Raw genomic sequence first — 26,053 nt, 5'->3', positions numbered from 1 at the left:
ACCTTGCTGGTCAGCAGCTCTCCCACCAGCCTGTATCTCTTTGCGGGGAGGAGATAATGAACCCAGGTGCTTGTCCTTGATGGTGTCTGTCTCCATGGGGGATAGTGGATTCTGGAGCCAGGAAGACAGAGATTAAGCAGGGAATGAGTGTTTTGGTTTTAAGCCCATATATGCTGGGTTTAATGTGGGGAAACTGATATCAGGGTCAGTATCAACTCCCCCCTTTCTTATGTTCATCCCTCAATCTTGAGGGACTTGGTGCGGCGACTGATCTAGCTACGTCCTGCTGAAATGAGGCGTAGATTGTTTCATCTCATTGAACCAATTTTTTAATAAGGTGGTGAGGCAGGTGGGCTCCTGAAGTTAGGCCTGTATCAGGTAAGTAAGTAACCAGGTATTTAATAAAAAGTTTTTCTAGAGAAACAAAAAGAGAAAAACAAGGTTAATGGTTGGAGCAAATTATAAACCAGTTTCTGAGCCCAGGGGGCAGCCAATCAAGATTCCTAGAAGTCAGGGTCAAAGCATCTTTTGCAGTTTGAAAGGTTTCTGATGGTGTCATTGGGCACTCAGGTAACTTCTTGAGTGGCTTACACAACAGTAGACACGAATCTCTCTTAATTTTATATTAGGTCTTCCAGCTTCAGTTTGCAAGGCTTCAAGAAAAAGGGCAGATTTAGTTTTCAGTGCCTCAAAATGAAAATGATGGGGAGAAAAACCATGAAAATGTTAATTTGGAGGTTTGTAGCCAGATATTTCAGGAGACTAAAAGAATTCAGGATCCAGTCTAGTTAACAGATGTAATAAAAATCTTAAAGACAATTGACAGAACCAAAATCTAGTATCCACAAATGTGTATTATAGTTTCTATTGAAACATAATCTTTTTCTCTAAAATCGCCCTCAATTTCACTAGGCCTAGTTAAATTAAGACTAACTGGTTTGCAAAATAAGTCTAGTTTTAATACATTTGGCATAATTATTTACAGAAGTACAGCAAGAATAGTAATTGATTATATAGGCTCTTTTAAATCTGCTTTGCTGGAACCTTATAAGAAATCTCAGGTTGAACTTTAAAGGCCTCTCAAGGAAAGCCAAGCAAAGGACCTGTCATCAGATTCTGCCTACAGTACCTACAGATTTGGATGAATCCCTCTCTTTGTGAGGTTCCCGAAAATATCCAGGTTTCTTGCGTCTGCCACAGGGAGCAACATTCTCTTCTCAACCTTACCAGGTCACTGAACCCATAAGTAAGGTACCAGGCCAATATTTCAAAGTGGCTTTATTCCAGAATGTCCACCTCCGTTCTTCAAAAGCCATCTTGTTATATCCAAGCCCGTATGCTTTTTCAAATATGATGTTCCAGTCAAAGCCTCGGTAATATAACCAGTGTTTCCAATTGTGTCCTGTTATAAGAAGAACAGATCCTTATTGGACTTATTCAAACAACCATATTGCCATGAGAATAAGAATACTTACTCATTAGGAGTTTTTACATTTTGGAGGGCTCAGATAGGGAGAAAAAAATGAATGTTTCAATTTTGTTTACATTTACTATAAATGATAGTTCCTTAAGAGAATAGAGAAAAAGGTTTTCTTAAATATGAAAAAAAGAAAACCTCAAAACTCAGTAATATCTTAAGTAAAAAGCCATAAAAGTTATAATTATCCCTATCAGTTTATTCTGTTTTGTGTAATTGGTTCTTGATCTTAATCTTCTGTCAGCAGTTTGTGAGGTCATCAGTTTCTCTGTTAGAGTTCTGTAATTTTTACCCAGTTTAGTTTTATAATCTGAATGTTTATCAGAACCTGTACTCTAGAGTAAGCACCAGAGTGCTTTCCATGAATATCTCTGAAGATGAAACATATTTGCAAGAACACCAAAGTATAACAGCAACTGTCTGTAAATAATAAAACATTCAAAAATGGTAATTGACAGAGACACTTGATCATCCTTGTGACATATAGTATTTTGAGATAATAATCAGAATTATGGCTGACAATCAGAACAGATCAGAATTTTGGATAATTTTTTAAATGTTTATATCAATAACATCAACTCACATAATATCATTTAAGAAAGTTTATCATTATTTATTTGACAACCCTTCTCATGTAATTTAACATACCAAACAAACCTGATTACTTTAGCATTTTTTTTTTAGAGGAAGAGAGCAAATCTCTCTGAGAAGTCCCAGGAGCCCTCTGAAAATCCCCGGAGAAACTCTCCCTCCTCTTCCAGGTCAAAAGAAAGCTTTTATGCAGGACTTGAATATTTGTGTGTGGGGGAAAGCTTGTCAAAAATATTACAAGCTTTAAAACATATGTTCAGATAGGAAACAAAGCTCATGGCGAAACCATGTTCAGGTATCTATTCAAACTGACAACAGAAACAGTCAAGGGCAAACAGAGTTAAAATAGTCAAAAAACCTTTTTACAATCTTTTTATCAAGAGCAGATTAAAAGTTTAGGAAAATTATCCATTTAAGAAAGAGGATCCGTTCTGCTTAAAGCAATCTACAGATTCAATGCTATCCCAATCAGAATCCCAATGACATTCTTTACAGCATTAGAACAAAAAATCCTAAAATTCATATGGGGCAACAAAAGACCCTGAATTGCTGATGCAATCCTGAGGAAAAAGAACAAAACAGGAGGCATCACAATCCCTGACTTCAAAACATACTACAAAGCTACAGTAATCAAAACAGCATGGTACTGGCACAAAAACAGGTGCACAGATCAATGGAACAGAATTGAAAGCCCAGAAATAAAATCACACATCTATGGACAGCTTATCCTCCACAAAGGAGCTGAGGGCATACAATGGAGAAAAGAAAGTCTTTTCAACAAATGTTGCTGGGAAAACTGGAAACCCATATGTAAAACAATGAAAATTGACCATTCTTTCTCACCATTCACCAAAAGAAACTCAAAATGGAGCAAAGACCTAAAGGTGAGACCTGAAACCATAAGGCTTCTGGAAGAAAACGTAGGCAGTACACTCTTTGGCATCAGTATTAAAAGGATCTTTTTGGACACCGTGTCTTCTCAGAGAAGGGAAACAATAGAAAGAATAAACAAATGGGACTTCATCAGACTAAAGAGCTTCTTCAAGGCAACTGAAAACAGAATTGAAACAAAAAAACAACCCACTAACTGGGAAAAAATATTTGCAAGTCATATATCTGACAAAGGCTTAATATCCATAATATATAAAGAACTCACAGAACTCAACAACAAAAAATCAAACAACCCGATCAAAAAATGGGCTGGAGACATGAAAAGACATTTGTCCAAAGAAGATATACAGATGGCCAACAGGCACATGAAAAGATGTTCATCATCACTGATCATCAGGGAAATGCAAATCAAAACTACACTAAGATATCACCTTACACCCACTAGAATGACAAAAATATCTAAAACTAATAGTAACAAATGTTGGAGAGGTTGCGGAGAAAAAGGAACCCTCATACACTGCTGGTGGGAATGCAAACTGGTGCAGCCACTATGGAAAACAGTATGGAGATTCCTCAAAAAATTAAAAATAGAACTACCATACGATCCAGCTATCCCACTACTGGGTATCTACCCAAAGAGCTTGAAGTCAGCAATTCCAAAAGTTCTATGCACCCCAATGTTTATTGCAGCATTGTTTACAATAGCCAAGACATGGAAGCAACCTAAGTGCCCATCAACAGACGATTGGATAAAGACGATGTGGTACATATATACAATGGAATACTACTCAGCTGTAAAACAGAACAAAACCGTCCCATTTGCAACAAGATGGATGTATCTTGAGGGAATTATGTTAACTGAAATAAGGCAGTTAGAGAAGGACAATCTCTGTATGACTCCACTCACATGAGGAATTTAAAAATGTAGACAAAGAGAACAGATTAGTGGTTACCAGGGGAAAGGTGGGGTGGGGGGTGGGCACAAAGGGTGAAGTGGTGCACCTACAACACGACTGGCAAACAATAATGTACAACTGAAATGTCACAAGATTGTAACCTATCATTAACTCAATAAAAAAAAAAGAAAGAGGAGACCAAGTTATAATTTTATACCAGTTTACTTTTGACATCAAAACTTCTTTACTTAATTGGATTTACTTTAATCTTAGCCAACTTGACTGTACATAAAACTCTTTAGGGCTTTATTTTTACAAAACTTTAGTTTTTTTTTTACATTCAGAATTTGTCCCAGTACTTTAGGATCAATTTATCTTCAACTCAAGAAATAAAAATATTTTTATTCTTTATAGCTTTTTATTGAAAACATATATTTTATTTTCCTTGTATACAGACCTTTTAGAAATATGTATTTTCTCATAGAAAATTTCCGAGCATACACAAAACATGTTTATCAATAAAGCTAAGCACTTTTCAGTTTCTTTGATATAAGAAACCAAAGGCAGACAAATATATGCTTAATAGTTAACCTTTAATATTGTATCTTGTGTGGAAATGACCTAGATACCCAATAAACTGTTACTATTTAACTTAACTTAGTAAAACTATAAAGTTTAAGTTTCCAAAAAGATTTTGGAAGCTGTTTTTTAAGTATGCAGACTATAAAACATAATTATTGAACTTAAAACTCTTATCCAGTTTTAACAATCACTCTTAAAAACTTCATGTGACATTACAGCAGTTAACTATCATCTTTAGTTGTTTTAACTACACACATTATAATTATATACATATAATTATTGTTAAAAAGTTTTTCCAAAAACTTTTATTTTTTACATTGATTTAGTTTACCTGTTATTAGCAATTATATTTAGATCATCTACAAAAACCTCATGAGACATTAAACAAAATCAGCTATTCTACTGAGTTATGAGTTTTGCTGATAAATTTTGTAGCAGAGATGACATGAGCTCATTTGACCAGTAAACCCAGGCTGTATGTCTGCATCATAGCCAATGCTGATAATTTTGAGAACATGTTTATTTTAAATCAAACCAGAAAACTTAAACAGGCTTTCATTCATCAAAGATCATTTGATAGGTTAAATAACTTTGTCTCTTAGAAGTTTTTGCATATTAATTAAAGATTGCATTCCATTATGAGAGATTTTGAATCCTCTTCTGAAACAGGTTTCCCAGAATAGCTATTACAATTCCAAATTATCTCAAAAGTTTACTTATTTTCACTCCTTCAATTTTAGATCAGGAATTTTGGGGGAGTTGAAGCGAAGCGAAGCTCGCTGGGAAGCTTAGCGACAGAGGAGACAAGAGCAGCAGATTTGGGTTCAGATGCTGGCAAGTTTAATTATTTAATTATCTTTTATTAAAGAAGCAGTAAAGTATTTCTAATTTTATTTAGAAGCCTCAAAAGATTAAAACTGGCTCCCCGTTGTTGCAGCTGGCTTTTCCAATGGCATACATCAGTTTGGGTGAACTGAAATTGGCCCATTTAAGTATATCAGTTTTTACAAAACTTTATCTTAGTTTTACTAACCCTTATACTTTTAGTTAGAACTTATATTAGAATTCCATTAACAAGTTTTTGGTATTACAACATAGTGTAGGGGAAGCATTCTCAGTTAGACATAACATTTATTTCCAAAGCAAATATCCAGGCAAAGTTGACATAACTTCTTCATATAACGTTAGCTTAAACACTTTAATCTTTATAGTCTTATTAACCTTAGTAGCCTAACTGTTGCCCCAAACAATTGTTGGTCAGGTTTTTCACTCTGATTTTTGCCTCCTGACCTTTTAAATTTTTCAAACTGGGGTAAATGGAACAGGTTTGTGTGATGTCCGTTAACGTTGGGGAGCCAATATGGAGGTCCCTTTAGCCCATCCAACCTTAGGCAGTGTTTTATTAAAACCTTTGTTTTAACTTCATTTATATCTGTTCCATTTATCCCAGTTTTCTTTCAAGAACTAGCTAAAGATTTTTATCCCATTGGGATGAGTTCTATGACTCTTCCCTTTCTGATTTCATTATGTTAACTTAATATTTGCATTAGCATCTGTAAGACTAGGAGAAGCTGAGACCCCAAGTTTGATTAACTTCTTAAGACTAGTCATTATAGTTTTCTTTTAATTTGGTCTTTTCATAGGTACCAATTAAACAGCTGTTTATCATCACCAAAACCAACCAACTATCCAACCAACCAACCAACCCATCCTTGTCTCCTTGTGTTTTGTTCTGATTCATTCATGTGTATTCTATTTATATATATTTTATTTCAAGGTCTCTATCACTTCAGAGATTTAAGAAAAATTGCAGCTCTTTAAAAAGTTTCTCAACTTAAGGATCCATTATTTGGACATTTTTTTTTTCTCCGCAGTCTAAAGAATATTGTGGCCACATGGTGTTACAAAAGAAAATCTTCCGTCTTTAGACATTGGCTTATAGTTATAGGTCGACCATCAGCCAAAGTTTTTCCCAAGGGGCTCTTAGGTGGAATAGATGGAGCACCTCCCATGTTAACACTTTTAAAAGGAAAGACGAACAGACAAACAACAGCAAATACCAAACAAGCGTGCTTTCCCAAAAACCCTCGGCCACAAACAGAGGCCAAAACAAAGACCAAAACCAAAAACCAAAGTGCTTCCAGTCCCAGCTTAGTCCGTGTCCTACACTCGGCAGTTGCCCAAAAAATGAAGATCCGCTAAGGAGATCTTCCCAAATGAGCAAGGACAAGGGACCTCGGTTGTGCACACCTGGGGGACTTAACAAAATTTGGCCAGGGCGTCGCTGCTTCAAAACAAACGGAGCCCAGAGGGCTGCCAAGGTACCCATTCTTTCCGGCCGGTCCTTTTGGAAAAGGTTAACACAAAGACAAAAACAAAAACTACCAGCTACTTACAAGAGATGTCTTCCTAAGTCCTAAACCTAGTTTCTTCCACCACCAAAGCAAAAGTGCCGTGTGCCACGACATCTGGTTGGCAGCCAGTTTCTTGGGGCTGTCCCTGAGACAAGGGGCTCAGGCAGCTGCAGGACAGCTTCCAAGAGAGGCCTTTAGCCAGAGGCCAGTGTGCCACAGGCGAGACGTCCACTTGGGACATTGTCCCATCTGGGTGGCCAAATTGATATCGAACCAGAAGTGAGTTCACTCACTCATTGCTCAGCAAGCCAATCTCAGACACCGGCGGTAGTGGAAGAAAGTAGGAATTTTATTATCACACAGCGCTGAGCAAGGAGAGAGGGCAGCTAACACTGAAATCCCAAACTCCCGGAAAAGCTAAAAGGAAGGGTTTTATTTCGGGTTTTAGGTAGCGGAGGGGGAGAATATGGCCTTGCTGGTCGGAGCTTTCCCACCAGCCTGTCTTTGGCCTTGAGACTATGTGCAGAGAGGAGGGAGCCTGTGACCTTGCTGGTCAGCAACTTTCCCACCAGCCTGTATCTCTTTGCGGGGAGGAGATAATGAACCCAGGTGCTTGTCCTTGATGGTGTCTGTCTCCATGCGGGATAGTGGATTGTGGAGCCAGGAAGGCAGAGATTAAGCAGGGAATGAGTGTTTTGGTTTTCACCCCATATATGCTGGGTTTAATGTGGGAAACTGATATGAGGGTTGGTATCAATCTTTTTGTTCTTCTCCAAGGTTTTCTTATCAGCCCCACTTTGTGAGGATAAAGAACTTACAACGATTGTTCTTCATCACCAAAACCAACCAACTAACCAACAAACCAACCAACCCACCCATCCTTGTCTCCTTGTGTTTTGCTCTGATTCATTCATGTGTATTCTATTTACATGTATTTTATTTCAAGGACTCTATCACTTCAGAGATTTAAGAAAGATTACAGGTCTTCTATACTAAGGCTATAAAAGCACACCGAGGAATTTATTTCCAGCAGCTTTTGCCTGTGGTACCTGTAAATGTGGGTGAAGTCTACTTTCCCAAGGTCCTCCAAATCTGCTAAAGTTTCTGGTCCATCAGGAAATGGTCTCTTTTCCAGGGAACAGGTACCAGACTGCCTTCCTAGGTGTGCTTTGTAGGCACCTTTGTCCTTAATGATGGACTTAAAATTCGTGACTGAATAACATGTATTTTGTGATGTGAGACTTCAGCAAACTCAAAGAATTTTATGGCACGATTGAATTTTCAAACTACATTCTGGTAAAAAGCAGGGCATAATCTCATCGAGTGTATGCAAAGAATCCCATTGCCGTTAAAAGTAAAAAGATTTAGTAAGTGTATTTTCCCCTGAATATTTAAGGATCAGTGAGAACATAAATATTGAAAGGATATTTTACTGGATTAAAGACTGGAGAGGAACGAGAAAGGGATTTATTATAAAACTGTCAAAAATAGAATATTAAAGCAACACCAATAATATTGCAAACCCGTTACAGCAGGTTTATTTCCCCCATCAGTTTATGTGGTCCTACGTAACTTTTGCTTTTAATTTTGTTCTGCTGGGTAAATGGAGATGCACACCATGTTCTCTGTGGGAAAGATTTAACATGCAAAAGTGTTGATTATTCCGAAATTAATGTATCAATCCGATGCAATACTGAGGTAGACGCAGTGATGAGCTACCCAGAATCCCCTTTTCAGGAAGGACTTGGTGCCCCGCTGTGGGGAATGTGACCTGTGCAGACAGCCACGTCCCCTGAGGTTCTGCCCCTGCTGGGGTGGCCGGCATCTGGTGACTGAGCCACGGTGGGTGATAAAGGCCTGGTTCAGCCTCGTGCTGGACAGCTCCCACAGGCTATGCTGTTTGAACTCCCAGAACCCCCTGGTGGACTGGCTGAAGCTCTGTGAGGTCTCCACCGCTGTTTAACTTCTCCCTCTGCCCTCTCCTCCTTCTTCCCCCTTCCTTAGCAGGGGCTGGTCCCTCATACATAGCTTGCCCCCAAAATACAGTCTAAGTGTTGGCTTCCAAAAACCCAGCCTGTGACAAATGCTAATCAACATAAATGACAGCAAGCAAAACAAAACTGGAAACAACCTAAATGTCTATCAATAGGGAAATACTTAGGTAAATTATGGCACGCATGGAATGAGATAAAGATAGGAAACGAATAAAGGACATTTTATGAACTGATGTGAAGAAATGTTCCTGATGCATTAACTGAATGAAAAAAGTAAGTAGCAGAAGACAATCCCATTTAATTAGAAAATGTAATCTAAAACGTGTTTGCTCTCCTTCTTCCCCCTTTAAGACACAAAGTTTCCTCCTAGAAAAAGGATGTGTGTAGGAATTCAGGGCAGCCCCCTTAGGGGGATTTCCAGGGTTTACTGGATTGAATTGAATCCCTTTCGTGAAGACAGTGCACGGGGAGAGAGTCAGGCCAGGCTAGGGTGGTGGGCAGCACTGGGCTGGAATTCGGGCTCTTTCTCTTACCAGGTGTGTGATCTTGGGCAAGTGACACAGTGGCCCTGAGCCTGAGTCCATCACCCAAAATGCCTCCTGAGTTTCTCATGGGAGTGAATGGTTAGAGTGTGGTCAGTATCTGTGCAGTCTCCGTCACAGATTCGATGCTCCACAAATTTTCCTCCTTTGCATGGCTCCTCCTCTTCCGTTCAGACCGGGAATCCTACTCTCCATCATCCTCTTCCCTCCTGGGTTGGGTGAGGGAGCTCGGCCAAGCTGGGAAGCTTAATGGCTGAGACCCAGAGGAAGCTCAGATGCCAGGAACTTGGGTCAAGATGGAGCAAGACCAGAGAAATGGGCTGCTCTGGATTTCAGTGTGCAATGATTTGACACCAAAAATTCTGGGAAATCCTGAGGCAGGAAGTGAAAGGGAGTGAGGGCCAAAGGAGAAACAACACATTGGGTTTCCTTCTGGTCCCTTCTGGTCTGACTCCCCTCTCCCAAATGGTAAAATTGAGGAAGTCAGGGGAACTTAAAAGAAGCAGAAAGGAGTAGACACACTCTGGAGGAGGAGAGCCAAGCTGGCCGCACGTCCAACTCCTCCACACACACAATCGCTGCCCGTGTTCCGATTTTAATTCCTTCTCCTTATTATTGACTTCCCCAAGTCGAGGAAACAGAAGATCCCAGCTCATAGACCCCTGGGCTTTCAGACACGAAGACCAGCAGGACTCTGCTCACATATGTGACTCATCCTTTGGCCACCTCTACCCCCAACTCTCCAGGATTTAGTTTTTTCCAGCTCTGGTCATCATTGAACCAAGAACCCAAGGATCCCAGCCTGCAGGCTTTCCACAGGTAACGGGGCTGGGGACACAGTTGAGACCAAGGGGACAGGGAGGATGTTAGAGAAAGCCAGGAGGGGGACTGTGGGTCCTAGGTGGGACTGAATGGGAAAAATAGAAAGGGGCAGCATGCGGATAATGACCAAGCGAGGATCTTATTCTCTTCCCTCCCCTGGATTCAGAATCAAGTATGGCAGCCAAACCTCAGTCACAAACTGAGACTCAAACTCAGCCCCATGTCTAGCCCAGTTCCAGCCCTGTCCTCAGCAATAGCCCCAGACGCAGCCCCACCCCCATGCAAATCCCAGCCCCTTCTTTAAACCCAACCACAGCTTCAACCCCAGAGTCAACTTGTATTTTAACTCCAGCCCCAACACAAGATGTACCTTCAATCATATTGTATTCGCAGTTTCAGCACCAAGCTTAGGCCCAGCTCCATCCGTGGCTCCCACAGGAGTACTGACCCCAATCCTAGGAAGACACACAACCTGCCCTGCAGCCCCGCTGTTAGGCCCTGTCCTAGCGATATATTTAGCTCCAACCTTCCCTCCACCTTAATCCCAAATTCAACCCAACCCCAGCCCAAGGCCTGCTCCTGACCCCACCTTCAACCTCAGCTGCAAGGCCAGGCCCCTTCCCATTGCAGGCCCTGACCCTGGACTCCTTCTCAAGCCCAAGCTCATCTCTTACCTCAGCTCTGGCCCTGACCTCAGCTCCAACGTAGTCCCAGCCTGCCCCTTTGCCCCAGCTCCTGCCCCAGCCTGGCCACTGGCCCTGCCTCCATTTCAGCTCTGACAGCCTCGGTGGTCGTGTTGGCGCCAGCATGCCAGTGAATTATGAAAACTTTCAGCACTCGGAGAGTGAGAACCAAAGCCCGGGGCTTAGAATTGGTAAGAGGAAAGGAGAAATGGTCTCTCCTAAAATACCTCCTTAATACGTTTAGAAGGATTTCTGCTGTGATGTGATGTCTGTGCCTCTACCATGTGCACTGTTGGGTCCCCAAATCTGAGGTGGTGGGGCCCCAGCCACCGGAAGCCACAGTATGAAGAGGATTCAGGGTCCTCAGCAAGACAAGCACAGGGAAGACCACAGCGGGCCTGGCTTCTGTGCTCTGGGTTGGCCCTGGTGTGGGAATGAGTGATTGGGTTTGGAAGGGAAGGCCATTTGCTACTTGGGTAGTAGAGATGAGCGTGAGGTGCTGTGGGCCTGGCAGCCCCAAACTTGCTGGGTCCTCCTGCCACCTCTGCCAGCTCTGATGATAGGACTTTACACATCACCATTATCTTGAGACCATGTTTCCTTGTGTACATTTGTCCCCAGTGGTATGAGGGGCCTGTGTGGCTGGGTACTTGTGCTGGTCCATGCTGGGTCAGATGCCTGGGCATCCCCCATCCCACAATCCTCCTTGTGCAGCCCCCTTTCAGGCTGAGCATTAAGGTGCCAGTCTTGATCCCTGACAGGCTCTGAGGCCCTCTCCTCCTCCCCTGTCTCTCTGGGTCTCTCTGGGACCCTCCTTGTCCTGACGCCCTCTCTCCTCTTGCAGGGCTGCCTCCCCTCCTTCCTCCCTTCCTGCAGACACTCTGTTCCAGCTCCCGCCTCCTGCTGCTCTCCCTGGGCCTCAGCCTCATGCTGCTGGTCGGCGTCTGTGTGATCGGATTCCAAAGTGAGGGTCACAGGGTGGGCAGGGAAGAGAGAAATAAGGGCTGCATTGGTGGGGGCAGGGACGGAGTTAGAGATGGATAAGGCTGGCTGCTGGCTCTGTCACTTATTAGCTGGGTGATGTGGTCAGATTACGGAACCTCTCTAGTCCTTGGTTTGCCCATCGGCAATACTGGAGAACAACAGTATCTGTCCCTTTGTGGGGCTTGTTGTGAGGAACCAAGGAGACAGTGTGTGTCAAGTGCCTGCTCAGTGTTGCACAGAGGGGGCCTGATAATCTTCGCCCTGATTGTCCCATTCGCCTCGTCAGATTCCACGTTTCAGAGGGACCTGGTGACCCTGAACAACTCCACATCACAAACTGAGCTTCAGGTCAAGGCCCTGATATCCCAGGGTGAGGCTGGCGTGGAAGGGGCTCTGGACTGGGGTGGGGTGTGGTGGAGGAGGGGGTGCGAGCTGACTCTGCAGCACTGAGTCCCCATGTCCTCCAGGTGACAGTTTGCAAAAGACGATAACACCTCTGAAAGCAGGGGTGGGGAATCTCAGGCAGGAACTGCAAGCAGGTGAGACTCTGCAGGAGTGTGTGGGAGGGCAGGGCTGGCCCCAGGACAAGGTGGGGGAGCCCCTCGAGGTGCTGAGCGCCCTCCCGTCCAGCCCGTAGCATGAACGACAAGGTGTTTTCCCTGGAGAAGAAGCTGGAGGAGGAGCAGCAGACACTCAAAGCAGGTCAGGCCCCTGCTCCCATCACCTGGGCATGCCGCGTTGGGAGGGCAGGGAGGTTCCGAGGCGGGGCCCGTGCAGTGAAATCTGGCCTCCTGGACTCAGGGAGCAGAGTCCACACCCAGGGCACTGTCCCCACTGCCCCCCTGTGTGTGTCCCAGATTATGCTGAAATACGCCTCCTAGTCCAGCAGCTGGCCAAAGACCTGACAGCCCTGACTTGCCAGGCAGCTGCCCTCAAGAGCAATGGTGAGGGGTGTTGGGGGTGTGCCTGACTCCTTTGCTGCCACAGTCCCACTGGGCAGCAACTCAGCACCCCCCACCTCTCCCGGCCCCCTAGGCTCTGCCAGGGCCTGCTGCCCCCTTAACTGGCTGGAGCATGAAGGCAGCTGCTACTGGTTCTCTCGCTCGAAGAAGCCCTGGCCCGAGGCTGAGAAGCAGTGCCAGCTGCAGAACGCCCACCTCGTGGTCATCAACTCCAGAGAGGAGCAGGTGAGGGCCCCTGGTGCTCAGCTCCCAACACGTGTCCCCTTTAAGGAAATGGTTCCCACACTTGGCCCCACCTTGCAGTCACCTGGGGAACTTTAAAACCACTGCCCTCTGAGCCCCACTCTCAGAGACCCAATGGGCCTGGGCACTTTCATAAACGTCCCAAATCTCCTCAACTGCTTTAACGAACAGGTAAAGGTTAGAACTGCTAGTCCAAGGAGATGGGGAGAAGTCACCATTGCCCTTCATTGTCCCAGGATTTTGTCCAGGAACATACAGGCTCCTCATTCACCTGGATGGGGCTCAGTGATCCTGAAGGAGTCTGGAAATGGGTGGATGGGACAGACTACAAGACCAACTTCCAGTGAGTACACCCTGGCTTTCCGTGTCCTACCTCCTCCTTCAGCTCTGCTCCTCAGATCTGACCCACACCCCCTTCTCAGACTTAGATTCTGTGCCACCTGACCTTTCTAGTTGCTGTTGTCCTCTCCCCTCAGGAACTGGAGTCCAGGCCAGCCAGATGACTGGGACGGACATGGGCTGGGCGGAGGCGAGGACTGTGCCCACTTCCACTCCAATGGCCAATGGAATGACATTGTCTGCCAGGCGCCCCTCCAGTGGGTCTGTGAGACCAAGATGGACAGGGCCAGCTAGTTGAGTCTCAGAGCTGCTTCCTGTACACCACCCAGCTGCATTTAGAAATGGGATCAGGGGAGAGGGGCCCTTCTCCAGAGATGCCTAACGAGACCTCTGTGGGAGAGGAACAAGCCCTGTGAGATGGGAGCACTGCCCTCAGCCTGAATTGTATTCTCCTCAACTGTCAAAAGACTATATAAAGGTCCTAAGGTTTTTTTTAAAAAATTTCAGCTTCGTTGAGGCATTATTGACATAGAAAATCGTAAGATGTTTAAGGCTTACTTTGTGGTGATTTGACATATACATTGATACACACGTTGATAGATACATTGTGAAAAGACTCCCCCCATCTCGGTAGTTAACACAGCCATCACCTCACCTAGTTATCTTTGTTTTCTTTTTGGTGAGGACATTTAAGTTCTACTCTCTTCGTAAATTTCAGTTATTCAATACAGTGTTATCAACTGTAGTCACCATGTGATACGTTCGATCCTCAGACCTTGTTCATCTCATTGCTGAAAGTTTGTGCCCTTTGACCAACCTCTCCCCATTTCCCCTCCCCCCAGCCCCTGGCCACCACTTTTCTACTCTCTGTTTCACCCACTTTGCCTTATTTATTAATTTATTTTCGATTCCATGTATAAGGGATACCATGCACTATTGTTTTTGTCTCTCTGGCTCATCTCACTTACCTTAATGCCCTCAAGCTCCATCATGTTGTTGCAACAGGCAAGATTTCCTTCTTTCTCACGGCTGAATAGCATTCCATTGTACGTATGTGCCCCACATCTCCTTCACCCAGTCATCTGTTGATGGACACAGGTGGTCTCAATATCTTGGCTGTTCTGAACAAGGCTGCAGGGAACCTGGGGTTGCAGATATCTCTTGAATCTCCTCTTTTCATTTCCGATGAGTATAAACCCAGAAGTGGGATTGCTGGATCACATGGTAGTTCTATTTTTAATTTTCTGAGGAACTTCCATACTGTTTTCCATTGTGGCCTCACCAATTACATTCCCACCAACAGTGCACATGGGTTCGCTTTTCTCCATGTTCTAAGGTTTTTTAACCTTAAAAATCAACTTTATTTGGGTATAATTCTTTCACAATAAAATGTGCCCATTTAGAGTAGAGATGACTTTTGACAAACATGAATATCGAGGCACGTACCTCTACAATCAAGACACAGGACACTTTCATCACCCCAAAGCTTCCCTTTGCCCCTCTGTGGTCCCTGCCCTTGGCCCCCAGGTAGCTAATTATCTGCTTTCTTTCATGACAAATTAGTTTTGCCTATTCTAGAATTTCACATAAATGAAATCACACAGTATGTACTCTTTTGTGAAAGCTTATGTATTTTGTGTTGCCTGATTTTTAGCAACCTTGAAATGGCAGAATGATGAAGGTAGGTGAGGCCTTGGAAAGTGCTATGTTATTGTGAAAAGAGCATTTTCTTTTCATATAGATTTGAGTTCAAATCTTTTCTGTCTTTTTTTTTCCTGAGGAAGATTAGCTCTCAACCTCTGTTGCCAATCTTCCTCTTTTCTTTTTTTCTTTTTTGCTTGAGGAAGATTAACCCTGAGCTAACATCTGTGTCAAACTTACTCCACTTTTTATATGTGAGTTGCTGCCACGAGTGGTGTAGGTCCACACCTAGGATCCAAACCCCTGAAGCCAGGCTGTTGAAGCAGAGTTTGCTGAACTTAACCACTATGACGTAGGTTGGGACCCTTTTCTGTCTCTTAGAAGCTTATAAACTTAGTGTGATAAGGAAAGGCAACTCCTTAATTTCTTTGAAGCTCCCAGAGTCATTGGGAAAAGTAGATAAGATCCACAAATGTATTTGTTAGCTATTGCTGTGTAACAAACCATCCCAAAGTTTAGAGGCTTAAAACAATAAGTATTGATTGTAGCTCATGAGTCTCTAAGTCAGCTGGGTGCTTTTTTGGTCTGGCCGGGCCTGGTTCATCTTAGCTGGGCTCATTCATGCATTTGTGGTCAGCTGGGGGTGTTGGCTGGGAGCTGGCTGGTCTAGGATGGTCTCCCTCCCATGGCTGGCTATGGGCTGGGACAACGGGGATGACTGGGCCATACTAGGCTAGCCTGGGCTTGTTCCCATGGTGTCAGGGCAGGGTTCCAAGAGAGTAACTGGAAACATGCAAGGACTCTGGAGTCTTAGTTTTGGAACTGAAGCACCATTTCTGCTGCATCCTATTGGCTCAAGTAGGTCAGAAGGCATCCGAGATTCGAGGAGTGGGGAAATAAAATCCACCTTTGGATGGGAGGAACTAAAAAGTCCCATTGTGTAGAGGATGGATATAGGGAGTGGTGGAGATTGCTATTTTTTCAATCAATCGAGCATACCAGGGGAAGCATCTCAGTTATAAGGAAGCAGCCCATAGCTGAGAGTGCTTATTAATAGAGGGCAGGACCTGTTCATTGCTGCATTATTTGCATCCAGACCACTGCCTGGCATATAGGAGGGAATCAATTAGTGCTAATCAAAAATAAAGAGGACAGTGTCAGAAGGAAGGTATGAGAAGGACAAAATTTAGCCCCCAGGAGGCAGCACCCTTTTACTTCTCCCTGTCCACCAGCATCACATGAAAATCATCAGGCTGGAGCAGAGAAAGGTCTTGGGTGGAAGTGCTCAGAGGGGACCCAAAACTGATGGGGTCAGGAGGGCACTGCCCCATGTGCAAGAGATCCCAGAAGAGAGCAGTGACATGTGGCTGGTTCTGTGGGCACCAAATATTGGAACCCAGTGCAGCCGAGTGCACATGTCCACGAGTCCTCAGGTGGCCCCAGGTCTGTCACTGGCACCATGACAGAATCCAGTCAGTTATCTGTGGTTAGAGTTGGGCTGAGGGTTTGTAAAGAGAAGGAAGAATATCAGGGAAGCTTTCCAGCCTGGACACGTGATGTCGTCAAGTGATGGGGAGCCAACACACCAGGAGTAGATGCCACTGCTTAGGCTGTGCCCCTCAGGGTACAGGTGCTCTCGTTGGCTGTTTAAAGTGGGCAGTGGGCGCTAGTGAGCATAGCATGGGGCCCACCATCAGAGAGACCATCACTGCTGCCTGCAAGGTGGGGAAGGGTAGTAGGTACTCAGAGATTTGATGATGGGGGAAAAGATACCTCAATTTAGTGCTCCAAATATTATCTCCTGGGTATTATTATTTCGTATCTTTCTCCTTTAATTTTCTACCTTATGCACTGTGCTTTTCACAGTGAGTTTAAGATTTATGTAACTCATTGATGAGGGAACCAGTAGAACAGTAAAGCTTGTTCAGAGGTGTATAGGAGAGACACAAGGATTTTTTTTTTTTTTTTTTTTTTAGATTCGGCTTGAGCTAACATCTGTTGCCAATCCTTCTCTTTTTGCTTGAGGAAGATTGTCGCTTAGCTAACATCCATGCTGACCTTCTTCTACTTTATGTGGGACACCAACACAGTGTGGCTTGACAAGCAGTGCTCAGTCTGCACCTGGGATCCGAACCTGAAAACCCCAGGGCACTGAAGCAGAGCACGCGAACTTAACCACTGTAACACTCAGCCGGCCCCTGAGACACAAGTATTTTTAGTTATCAAAATAAAGGATGCAGGAACAAGAGCGCTAAATTAGAGGCAAAACCAGTCAATGTCCTACAGCCAACAAAATCGAACATTTATGGTTCTCTGTTCTATTATGTAGAAATCACTTGTTGTCTATTGGACAAAATCCACTTGCATTTGCTGTCAGACAAGAATCATTTGCTTGGCTAAATGTTTTCCTTTAGAATTAAAAAAAAATATCCCATTCAAGAATAAATAGTAAGTCAAATGAAGGTACACGTCCTTACAGAATTAGATAATCCTTGGGTGGGCCTGTGAGACAATGTCCAGCAGGACAACTGAAAAGGATATGCAGCCATCTTTCTGGTCTTCTCCAAGGTTTTCTTATCAGCCCCACTTTGTGAGGATAAAGAATTTACAGTGATTGTTCTTCATCACCAAAACCAACCAACTAACCAACCAATCAACCCATCCTTGTCTCCTTGTGTTTTGCTCTGATTCATTCATGTATATTCTACTTACATATATTTAATTTAAATTAAATTTTATTTAATTTCAATAGCCTCTATCAGTTCAGAGATTCAAAACAAATTACTGCTCTTCTATTCTAAGGTTATGAAACCAAAACAAAGAAATTTATTTCCATCAGCTTTGCCTGTTGTACCTATAAATGTGGGGGAATTCTACTTTCCCAAGGTCCTCCAAATCTGCTAAGGTTCCTGGTCCATCAGGAAATGGTCTTCTTTTCGTGGAACAGGTACCAGATTGACTTCCTAGGTGGGCTTTGTAAACACCTTGATCCTTAATGATGGACTTAAAATATCTGATTAAATAACATACATTTTCAAATGTGATACTCCAGAAAACTCAAAGAATTTTGTGGCACGAGTGAATTTTCAAACTATATCCTGGTAAAAAGCAGGGCATAATCTCATTGAATCTACGCAAATAATTACATTGCCGTTAAAAGTAAAGAGATTTAGTAAGAGTATTTTCCCCTGAACACTGACAGATCAGTGAGAACATAAATGTTTAAAGATTTTACTAAATTAGAGAGCACGGTGAAAAGAAAAAGGGCTTTATTATAAAACTGTCAAAAATAGAATATTAAAACAATACCAATAATATTGCAAACCAGTCACTGCAAGTTTATTCCCTCATCAGCGTGTGCGGTCCTACAGAATTCTTGTTGCTGGATGTCGGGTCAACACTCAGGTTTCATGAAGTTCTCTGCATCTGGACTAGAATAGTGCTGGAAATCCTGACTCAGTCTGATGATAGAACTGACAGTTGTCTAAGCAATATCTGCTCAGAAGCTCATATTCATAAGTCTGTTTCTTGAAATAATAGTATTTAAAAATACTTGGTATATGCCTTTCACCAGGCTTTGTTGAAGATAATGTTTTTTTTTCACATAGCTTATAACAGGGGCTGTAGGCAAGCATGGAAAGAAAGAGAAACCTTACATATTGATAAGGTTGAATGGTACAGCTCATTTATTTTGATAACCAGCAATATCATAATGGAGAAGGGTAATGTTATCTATTGAAGAGTAGTACAGAACTATTTTGTGAGGATTTGAGGGATGTTTCCCAAAAAGTAAGAACATTTTATGGACAAGGAGGGCATTGACACATCTCCAGCACTTTCCAATCTATTGTGTAGAGTGTACCATCTCTGAAACGTGTTTATATTATTAGCATCTTGTCAATACGTAATTAACCTAGGGAAGCTGAATTCCTCTTTTGATTGGACAGCTCTCAAAATAGTGTTGAGATAATTAAGAATATGGAGTACACAAAATAGGCCTCTTTTTTTTTTTTTTTTTTTTTTTTTTAGCATTCCTTTTCCTCTAAAGTAAAAGAAAAAAAATCTTTGTTGTTGTCCAATGGTCTTCTGGGAACCCCTAAAACTAGTTTAGGGTAAGAGACATCTTCAAAATTTTATTTTTCTGAATTTAGGGTCTGATCTTGAAAAGGCAAAACTAAAAGTTATCAGAGAAATTGATCATTTGATTAGGACAGTAGCATGAATGCCAGAAAGAAGCATTGTAGCTTGTATAAGAGTGACAGTACAATATTTAAAAAATAAAAACAGTAGAAAGTAACACAATTGTAAGAAATCTTAACACTGTCAGCAGTGAGGAACTTTTGCTAGTTTGTTGCAATAATCAAGGATGTAACAAATTCAGAATAAAGCACAAAAAGTTATTATGATAAGATACAGAATCTATTCTCTCTGGGCAGACTTTATAAGTGATAAAGAATAACTTTTAATATTTCTGGTTTAGAGCAGACTGAACACTCCACAACCAATTTATTATTTTAACAGAGAGAACACAATTTTAGTCTTGCATTAACGTAATAATTGGCAGGAAAGGATTCTCAAGCTTTAAAAAAAATGTTAATAAACTCATCAAAATTAGAGCAATGTTGCCAGAGTTTTAATACATTTCATTCCTTCTTTTTTTCACAGGTATTATATATAGTCCAAGGAAAACACATTTCATTTCTGCAAACCTTCTACAGCTTTCTATATCCATCCAGGCTTTGTCATTCACCCTCAGCCTTCAAAATTTAGAACAACAGAACACATTAGGGAAAAAACTGCTTTCTTTTTCCTCAGTAAATAAAAATATCACATACTTCCTTGCGTAGATATTCTTATTTCTTTGCCAACATTCTTTCAGCATAGACTCAAGCACTTTGATTAATTGTAACTGTTAATCAAGGTAATAAATTCCTCTTTCACACACGAGTCTTGGAGGTAGGTAATTGAGGACTGTTTGTCACACACCAGGATCTAGAAATCCAACAAAGCTCATGGCTAGGGAACTTGAATCTGTTATCCTAGGCAGTTAGCTTGCCTGTCCTTTGCCCTGGAGGGAGATCTTATTTTTATTATACTAGACAGTAAACAAATTCACTCTTTGCTCTGGAGGCAGACACTATTTCTATTTTCCAAGGCTGTTTGCTATACAAATACTCTTGAAAAGACAGTCTTGAACACAGACAGCGTCTCTGCACACAAGATGTGCACAAACGCGGGAGACCCATGGAGAATTTTCTTCTAAGAGCCTAAAGATACAATTCCTGTACAACTGATACAAATAACAAAAAAAAGTATATATATATATACTATATATATGTACTGTTTTAATATATATATATATATATATATATATATATATAAACAATGTTTGGTGATCAATGTTTTTATATTTTATCTTATTTAGAAATTATCCAGGTATCCAAATATTGTCTACTAATTAGTTTGATTAAGGTCTTAATGTTAACTAGGGATCTTGAAAATTATGGTTATGTTGACACACCATAAAAATTGAATCACTTTCGACATAAAAAAGTTTTTTAATAATTATAATCCAATTTAGTTGAATAATTTTTTTCAAATCTTAAACGCTTATATTATATTCCACATTGATCAAATTAGAGAAAAGACATATGGCAGCATTTAAGCCAAAACAATTAAACCAATTTGATCACGGGGACTTAGATTCTTATGGTGAAATGCTTCTTGGATTTTTAAGGTGTCAACCATAACATCAACAATTAGAGAAAATTATGTCTTTTCTTCTCCACATTTTATTTTGTATTTTCCTGCAAATATTCAATTTTCTAATTGAAGTCACTTAAAATTATTTAATTAGTTAATTATTTAACTCATTAATGAGGGAGTCAATAGGATGGCAAAGCTAGTTAAGAGGAGTATAAGGAGACAGAAATATTGATAGTAACGGGAAGAAAGATTGCTGGGATAAGATTGCTAAATTATACGCAAAACTTATTTGCCCTACAGGACAATAAAACAGAAATCTTTGGGTATTTTCTTCTACCAGACAGAATTCATTTGTATTGCTATTGGAGAAGAATCATTTCCTTGCTATCAGCTTTTCTACAGAGTTTTAAAATATACTACCCAACATTACATAGTAAATCAAACAAAGATATACTTCCCTCAACAGTTAGATAATTCTTGGGGCCGGCCCAGTGGTGTAGTGGTTAAGTTCATGTGCTCTGCTTTGGAGGCCCGGGGTTTGCGGATTTGGATCCCCACTGCAAATCTATGCACTGCTCATCAAGCCATGTTGTGGCAGCATCCCACATACAAAATAGAGGACGATTACCATGGATGTTAGCTCAGGGCCACTCTTCCTCACCAAAAACAAAAAAAAGAAAAGAAAAGAAAGAAAAAAGATAATTCTCCAGTAAGTCTCCTAGACAATATTTTAGTATAACAATTAAAGACATGCATTTGCTGTTTTGCCTATCTTTAAGTTTTGGATATTTTTTTCTAAAAAGTCCCTTGTTGTGATCATAAATAACTTGAAACGTTTTTCTTGACCACTAAAAAAGGCTGGCATTTGTCCTGATTCATTTATCTAGGTGCAGCACAAAGTGGTAATAAACACATATTAAACCTCCTGCAGTGTGGTCAGTGAGTCTAGATCCACGTGGTGTTAAGCAACTACCAAGGTCTGGGAAAACTTTGTGGGCATTGGGTCCACATAGGAAGCCCCACTCTTGACCCTTCACAGTGGGTTTATCATATCTGATCAAATAAGAATCACTCTCTCAAATATGACGTTCCATGCTTGATCTTGATTACACAATTGATTTATCCAGAATGAAAGTTTTTATTTTGATAAAGTCCAATTTATGTCTTTTTCTTTTATAGATTATGCTTTTGGTGTCATATCTAAGAAATCTTTGCTGAATCTAAGGTCATAAAGATTTTATCCTTTGATTTCTAGTTGTTTTTCTTGAGATATTGGACCATATTGGGGGCTGAATATTGGTTTCTGTTTCTGACAAGTCGGATTTTCAGATGTACCAGTAGCTAGATCAGCCTTGGGAAATGGGAGTCATTATGTTTGACCCTTATGTAGCCACTCTGTTCCTGTGCCTATCTTGCCAATTCTGGGGTGGCCAATGATGAAGGCTGGCTAAAGGCAACTGGATGAGGCATTTTGTCTACTTGGTTGTCCAGTACCTCTTCCCTGATGATGCTTTTTAGTAGGCATTAGGATGTGATATACTTTGTGCTCATTCCAGTATGTTCATCCACATGCCTCTACCCCATATCTCCTTGTCTCTGATCTTCAAGTCTTTTCCATCCAGACCTCCAACCAGATAGTCAGGCCATTGGCTACTGCCCAAGGATCTGTAAATTTTCTTACCTCAGGCCTTTACACACGAAGTGAATGACCAGTTGCACTGCTTATAGCTATGTCCATTGGGAAGATTTTCCTTCTCAACTGTCTCTTAGAACCACCCCTCAATGCAGCTGTAACACAGCCACTGTCCATTTTCAGCTTGTACCTAAGCATCAAGCTGATGCATCCATAAACCAAGCTTGGGCCTTTTCTCTTCCTTCAAATGAAAAGTAGGGAAGGGGACTGACGCAAACTTGATGGGTGATATGTGGGTGTGGGCCACTTGCTCATATAGCCCACTGGTACCCTTTGATCTGGTCCTGCTTAGGCTTGATTCAATTTCCATCTGATAATGGACTGTTGCTATCCATTGTCCATCTCTTCCAGGGTCCAGTAACATGTGAAGAACTATTTCTCAAGGGGCATCTAATTCTCTGCTGCCCATGGCGTGGTCTTACTCCAGAATCCCAGAGGCTTCTGCTGTGATTCTCCTCCTGGAGCTTTCCGTAAGCTCTGTTCTGCATCTGCCACCTCCGCAACCTAGAGTCTGTGGGTTATACGGCCCAAACAGCAGGGCTGACTGCATTGCAACCTTGACCTGCTGCAGTGCCTGTTCCTGCGCTGGATCCCATTCAAAGCTGGCAGTCTCCTGTGTCACCTGGTATATGGGCCAGAATGATATTCCTAGGTGCAGAATGTGCTGCCTCCAGAACCCAAAGAGGCCCACCAGGCACTGTGCTTTCTTTTTTGTGCTGGTGGAGGGAATGCAAACAGCAGCATTTATCTTTTATTCTGGAGGGGATATCCCAGAAATCCCCTAACTGCAAGAACCCTAACAACTTCATTGAAGCGGTTAATCCCTGAATTTTTATAGAGTGTATCTCCCTATACCCTGTAGAGGGCATGTGCCTTACTGAGGCCTCCAACGTACTGGCTACCTTTTGCTCTAATCAGCATGATGTCATCCATGTAACGGATCAGCGTGATGTCTGCGGAATGTCCAGGAGATCCAGATCTTTTTGGACTAGATTAAGATAGAGGGTGGGAGAGTTAAATAGCCCTGAGGCAAAACTATAAGCGAATATTGTCTGTCTCATGAATACGAACTATTTTTGATCCTCTTTTCTAATTGGAATGGAAAAGAATGCATTCACCAAATCAGTGGCCACACACCATGCAGCCGAGGGCTTATGAATCTGCTGTGGCAATGATGCACATCCAGCACAGCAGCTGAAATGACAGCCACTACTTGGTTAAGTCTACTTCACATTGTGGGAAGAAGAGTCAAGTGGGAGGCCTTGGAAGTACCAAGATATTAGACCAAAGCAATACCACACCCCTGAAGGACGTAATAATATTAAAAGCCTTAGGAACCACAAAAGACCCCAAGTAGCCAAAGCAATCTTGAAAAAGAAGAACAAAGCTGGAAGCATCACACTCTCTGATTTCAAACTATACTACAAAGCTAAAGTAATCAAAACAGTATGGTATTGGCATAAAAACAGACACATCGATCAATGGGACAGAAGAGAGATCCCAGAAATAAACCCATGCGCATATGGTCAATTAATTTATGACAAAGGAGCTGAGAATATACAGTGGGGAAAGAACAACCTCTTCAGTAAATAGTGTTGGGAGAACTTGACAGCCATATGCAAAAGAACGAAATTGGACCACTATCTAATGCCATACACAAAAATAAACTCAAAATGGGTTAAAGACTTAAATGTAAGACCCGAAACCATAAAACTCCCAGAAGAGAACATAGGGGGTAAGCTCCTTAACGTCAGTCTTGGTGATGAGTTTTTAGGTTTGACACCAAAAACAAAGGCAACAAAAGCAAAAAGTAAGCAAGTGGGACTACACCAAACTAAAGCTTCTGCACAGCAAAGGAGGGCCAGCCCGGGGGCGCAGTGCTTAAGTGTGCACATTCCGCTTTGGTGGCCCGGGGTTTGCTGGTTCGGATCCTGGGTGTGGACCCAGGCATTACTTATCAAGCCATGCTGTGGCAGGCGTCCCACATATAAAACAGAGGAAGATGGGCACAGACGTTAGCTCAGGGCCAATGTTCCTTAGCTAAAATAGGGGGATTGGCAGCAGATGTTAGCTCAGGGCTAACCTTCCTCAAAAAAAATTAAAAAAGGTGCACAGCAAAGGAAACCATCAACAAAATGAAAAGGCAATCTATGAATGGGAGAAAATATTTGCAAGTCCTGTATTTGATAAGGTGTTACTATCCAAAATATATAAAGAACTCACATAACTCAATAGAAAAAATTCAATTAAAAAATGGGCAGAGGATCTGAAGAAGCAGTTTTCCAAGGAAGACATACAAATGGCCAACAAGAACATGAAAAGGTGCTCAGTATCACTAATCATTAGGGAACTGCAAATCAAAACCACAATGAGATATCACCTCACACCTGTTAGAATGGCTATTATGAAACAGACAAGAAATAACAAGTGTTGGTGAGGATGTGGAGAAAAGGGAACACTTATGCGCTGTTGGTGGGAATGTAAATTGGTGCAGCCACTCTGGAAAGCAATATAGAGATTCCTCAGAAAATTAAAAATAGAACTACCATATGGCCCAGCAATTCTATTTCTGGGCATATATCTGAAGGAAATAAAATCTCTATCTTGAAGTTATTTCTGCACCCCCATGTTCATAGCAGCATTATGGAATAGCCAAGACATGGAAACAACCTAAGTGTCCATCAATGGATGGACATGATGGATAAAGAAGATGTGGTATATACATATATACAATGGACTATTACTCAGCTGTGAGAAAGAAGGAAATCCTGCCATTGTGACATGGGTGGACCTCAATATTATTATGCTAAGTGAAATAAGTCAGAGAAAGCAAATACTATATGATCTCACTTCCACGTGGAATCTGAAAAACACCTGAACTCATAGATACAGAGAACCCATTGATGGTTGCCAGAGGCAAGGGGTGGTGGGTGGGTGAAGTGGGTGAAGGTGGCCAAAAGGTACACACTTCCAGTTATAAGAGAAATAAGTCCTGGGGATGTGATGTTCAGCATGATGATTATAGTTAACAATACTGTACTGTACATTTGAAAGTTGCTAAAAGAGTAGATCTTAAAAGTTTTCTCATCACAAGGAAAAAATTACAACCATGTAATGATAGATATTAGCTAAACTTATTGTGGTAATAATTTCACAGTACATACGTATGTCAAATCATTATGTTGTACACCTAAAATTAACACAGTGTTAGACGTCAATTACATCTCATTGAAAAATAAAAACCAAAGCTCAAAAAAAAAAAGACTTGGGAAAATGCAGGAATGGTGATTCCTGCCCCATCTCCAATTAAGTTGCCTATTTGGCCACTGCAAAATTCAGACAGGTCTTTGAGAATGACTGTGAGCACTATAAAACTTAAGTTGTGACACAATTGTAGATAAGGTCCAAGATGAATTATCATTACTGAAGCAGTTCAGCACATTCACTGGCACCTAATATGCAGTTATTCACGGAGGAAATGCTTTCTTTTAAATTTCTATCCACAAAGATAATCAGAAACAATTTGCCTTTATGTGACAAGGACAGCAGTGCACATTCATTGTCTTATCTATGTCAAGACTACTGTTCTGTATTATAACATACGGGCTACGTCAACTCCACTGTCAACTCTATGCCAACTCTACTGTTCTCCA

The 26,053-nt window shown here is 41.8% G+C and overlaps 1 protein-coding gene and 1 long non-coding RNA gene across 7 annotated transcripts; one reads left to right on the top strand and one right to left on the bottom strand.

The window, feature by feature from the left end:
- Positions 1 to 306: 306 nt before the first annotated feature.
- Positions 307 to 7,042, bottom strand: LOC139074142 (uncharacterized). Its single transcript, XR_011523655.1, has 2 exons — positions 6,834 to 7,042; positions 307 to 1,402 (listed from the first exon to the last, which is right to left on the bottom strand). It is a non-coding gene; the product is annotated as an uncharacterized lncRNA (long non-coding RNA).
- Positions 7,043 to 7,297: 255 nt separating this feature from the next.
- LOC103561423 (C-type lectin domain containing 10A) lies at positions 7,298 to 25,662 on the top strand. Of its 6 annotated transcripts, XM_070563340.1 has the most exons (11): positions 7,298 to 10,146; positions 10,923 to 11,023; positions 11,677 to 11,796; positions 12,103 to 12,186; positions 12,284 to 12,355; positions 12,447 to 12,518; positions 12,674 to 12,760; positions 12,852 to 13,003; positions 13,258 to 13,364; positions 13,498 to 13,621; positions 16,978 to 17,750. In XM_070563340.1, the coding sequence occupies exons 2-11, from the start codon at positions 10,957 to 10,959 to the stop codon at positions 17,023 to 17,025; spliced, it is 933 nt and encodes a 310-aa protein (XP_070419441.1). In that variant the 5' UTR covers positions 7,298 to 10,146; positions 10,923 to 10,956; the 3' UTR covers positions 17,026 to 17,750. The 6 variants fall into 6 exon arrangements, with proteins under 6 accessions (XP_070419441.1, XP_008534238.2, XP_070419440.1 ...); XM_008536016.2 differs by lacking the exon at positions 16,978 to 17,750 and having other exon boundaries at positions 13,498 to 13,866; XM_070563339.1 differs by lacking the exons at positions 7,298 to 10,146; positions 10,923 to 11,023; positions 11,677 to 11,796 and having other exon boundaries at positions 11,842 to 12,186; positions 16,978 to 17,428.
- The last annotated feature ends 391 nt before the right edge of the window (positions 25,663 to 26,053 follow it).

The sequence above is a fragment of the Equus przewalskii genome, chromosome 10 (genome assembly GCF_037783145.1).
Source record: "Equus przewalskii isolate Varuska chromosome 10, EquPr2, whole genome shotgun sequence".
NCBI lineage: Eukaryota > Metazoa > Chordata > Mammalia > Perissodactyla > Equidae > Equus > Equus przewalskii.
Note: the sequence above shows the minus strand (reverse complement) of the source record. Positions and strands in the feature narration are given on the sequence as shown.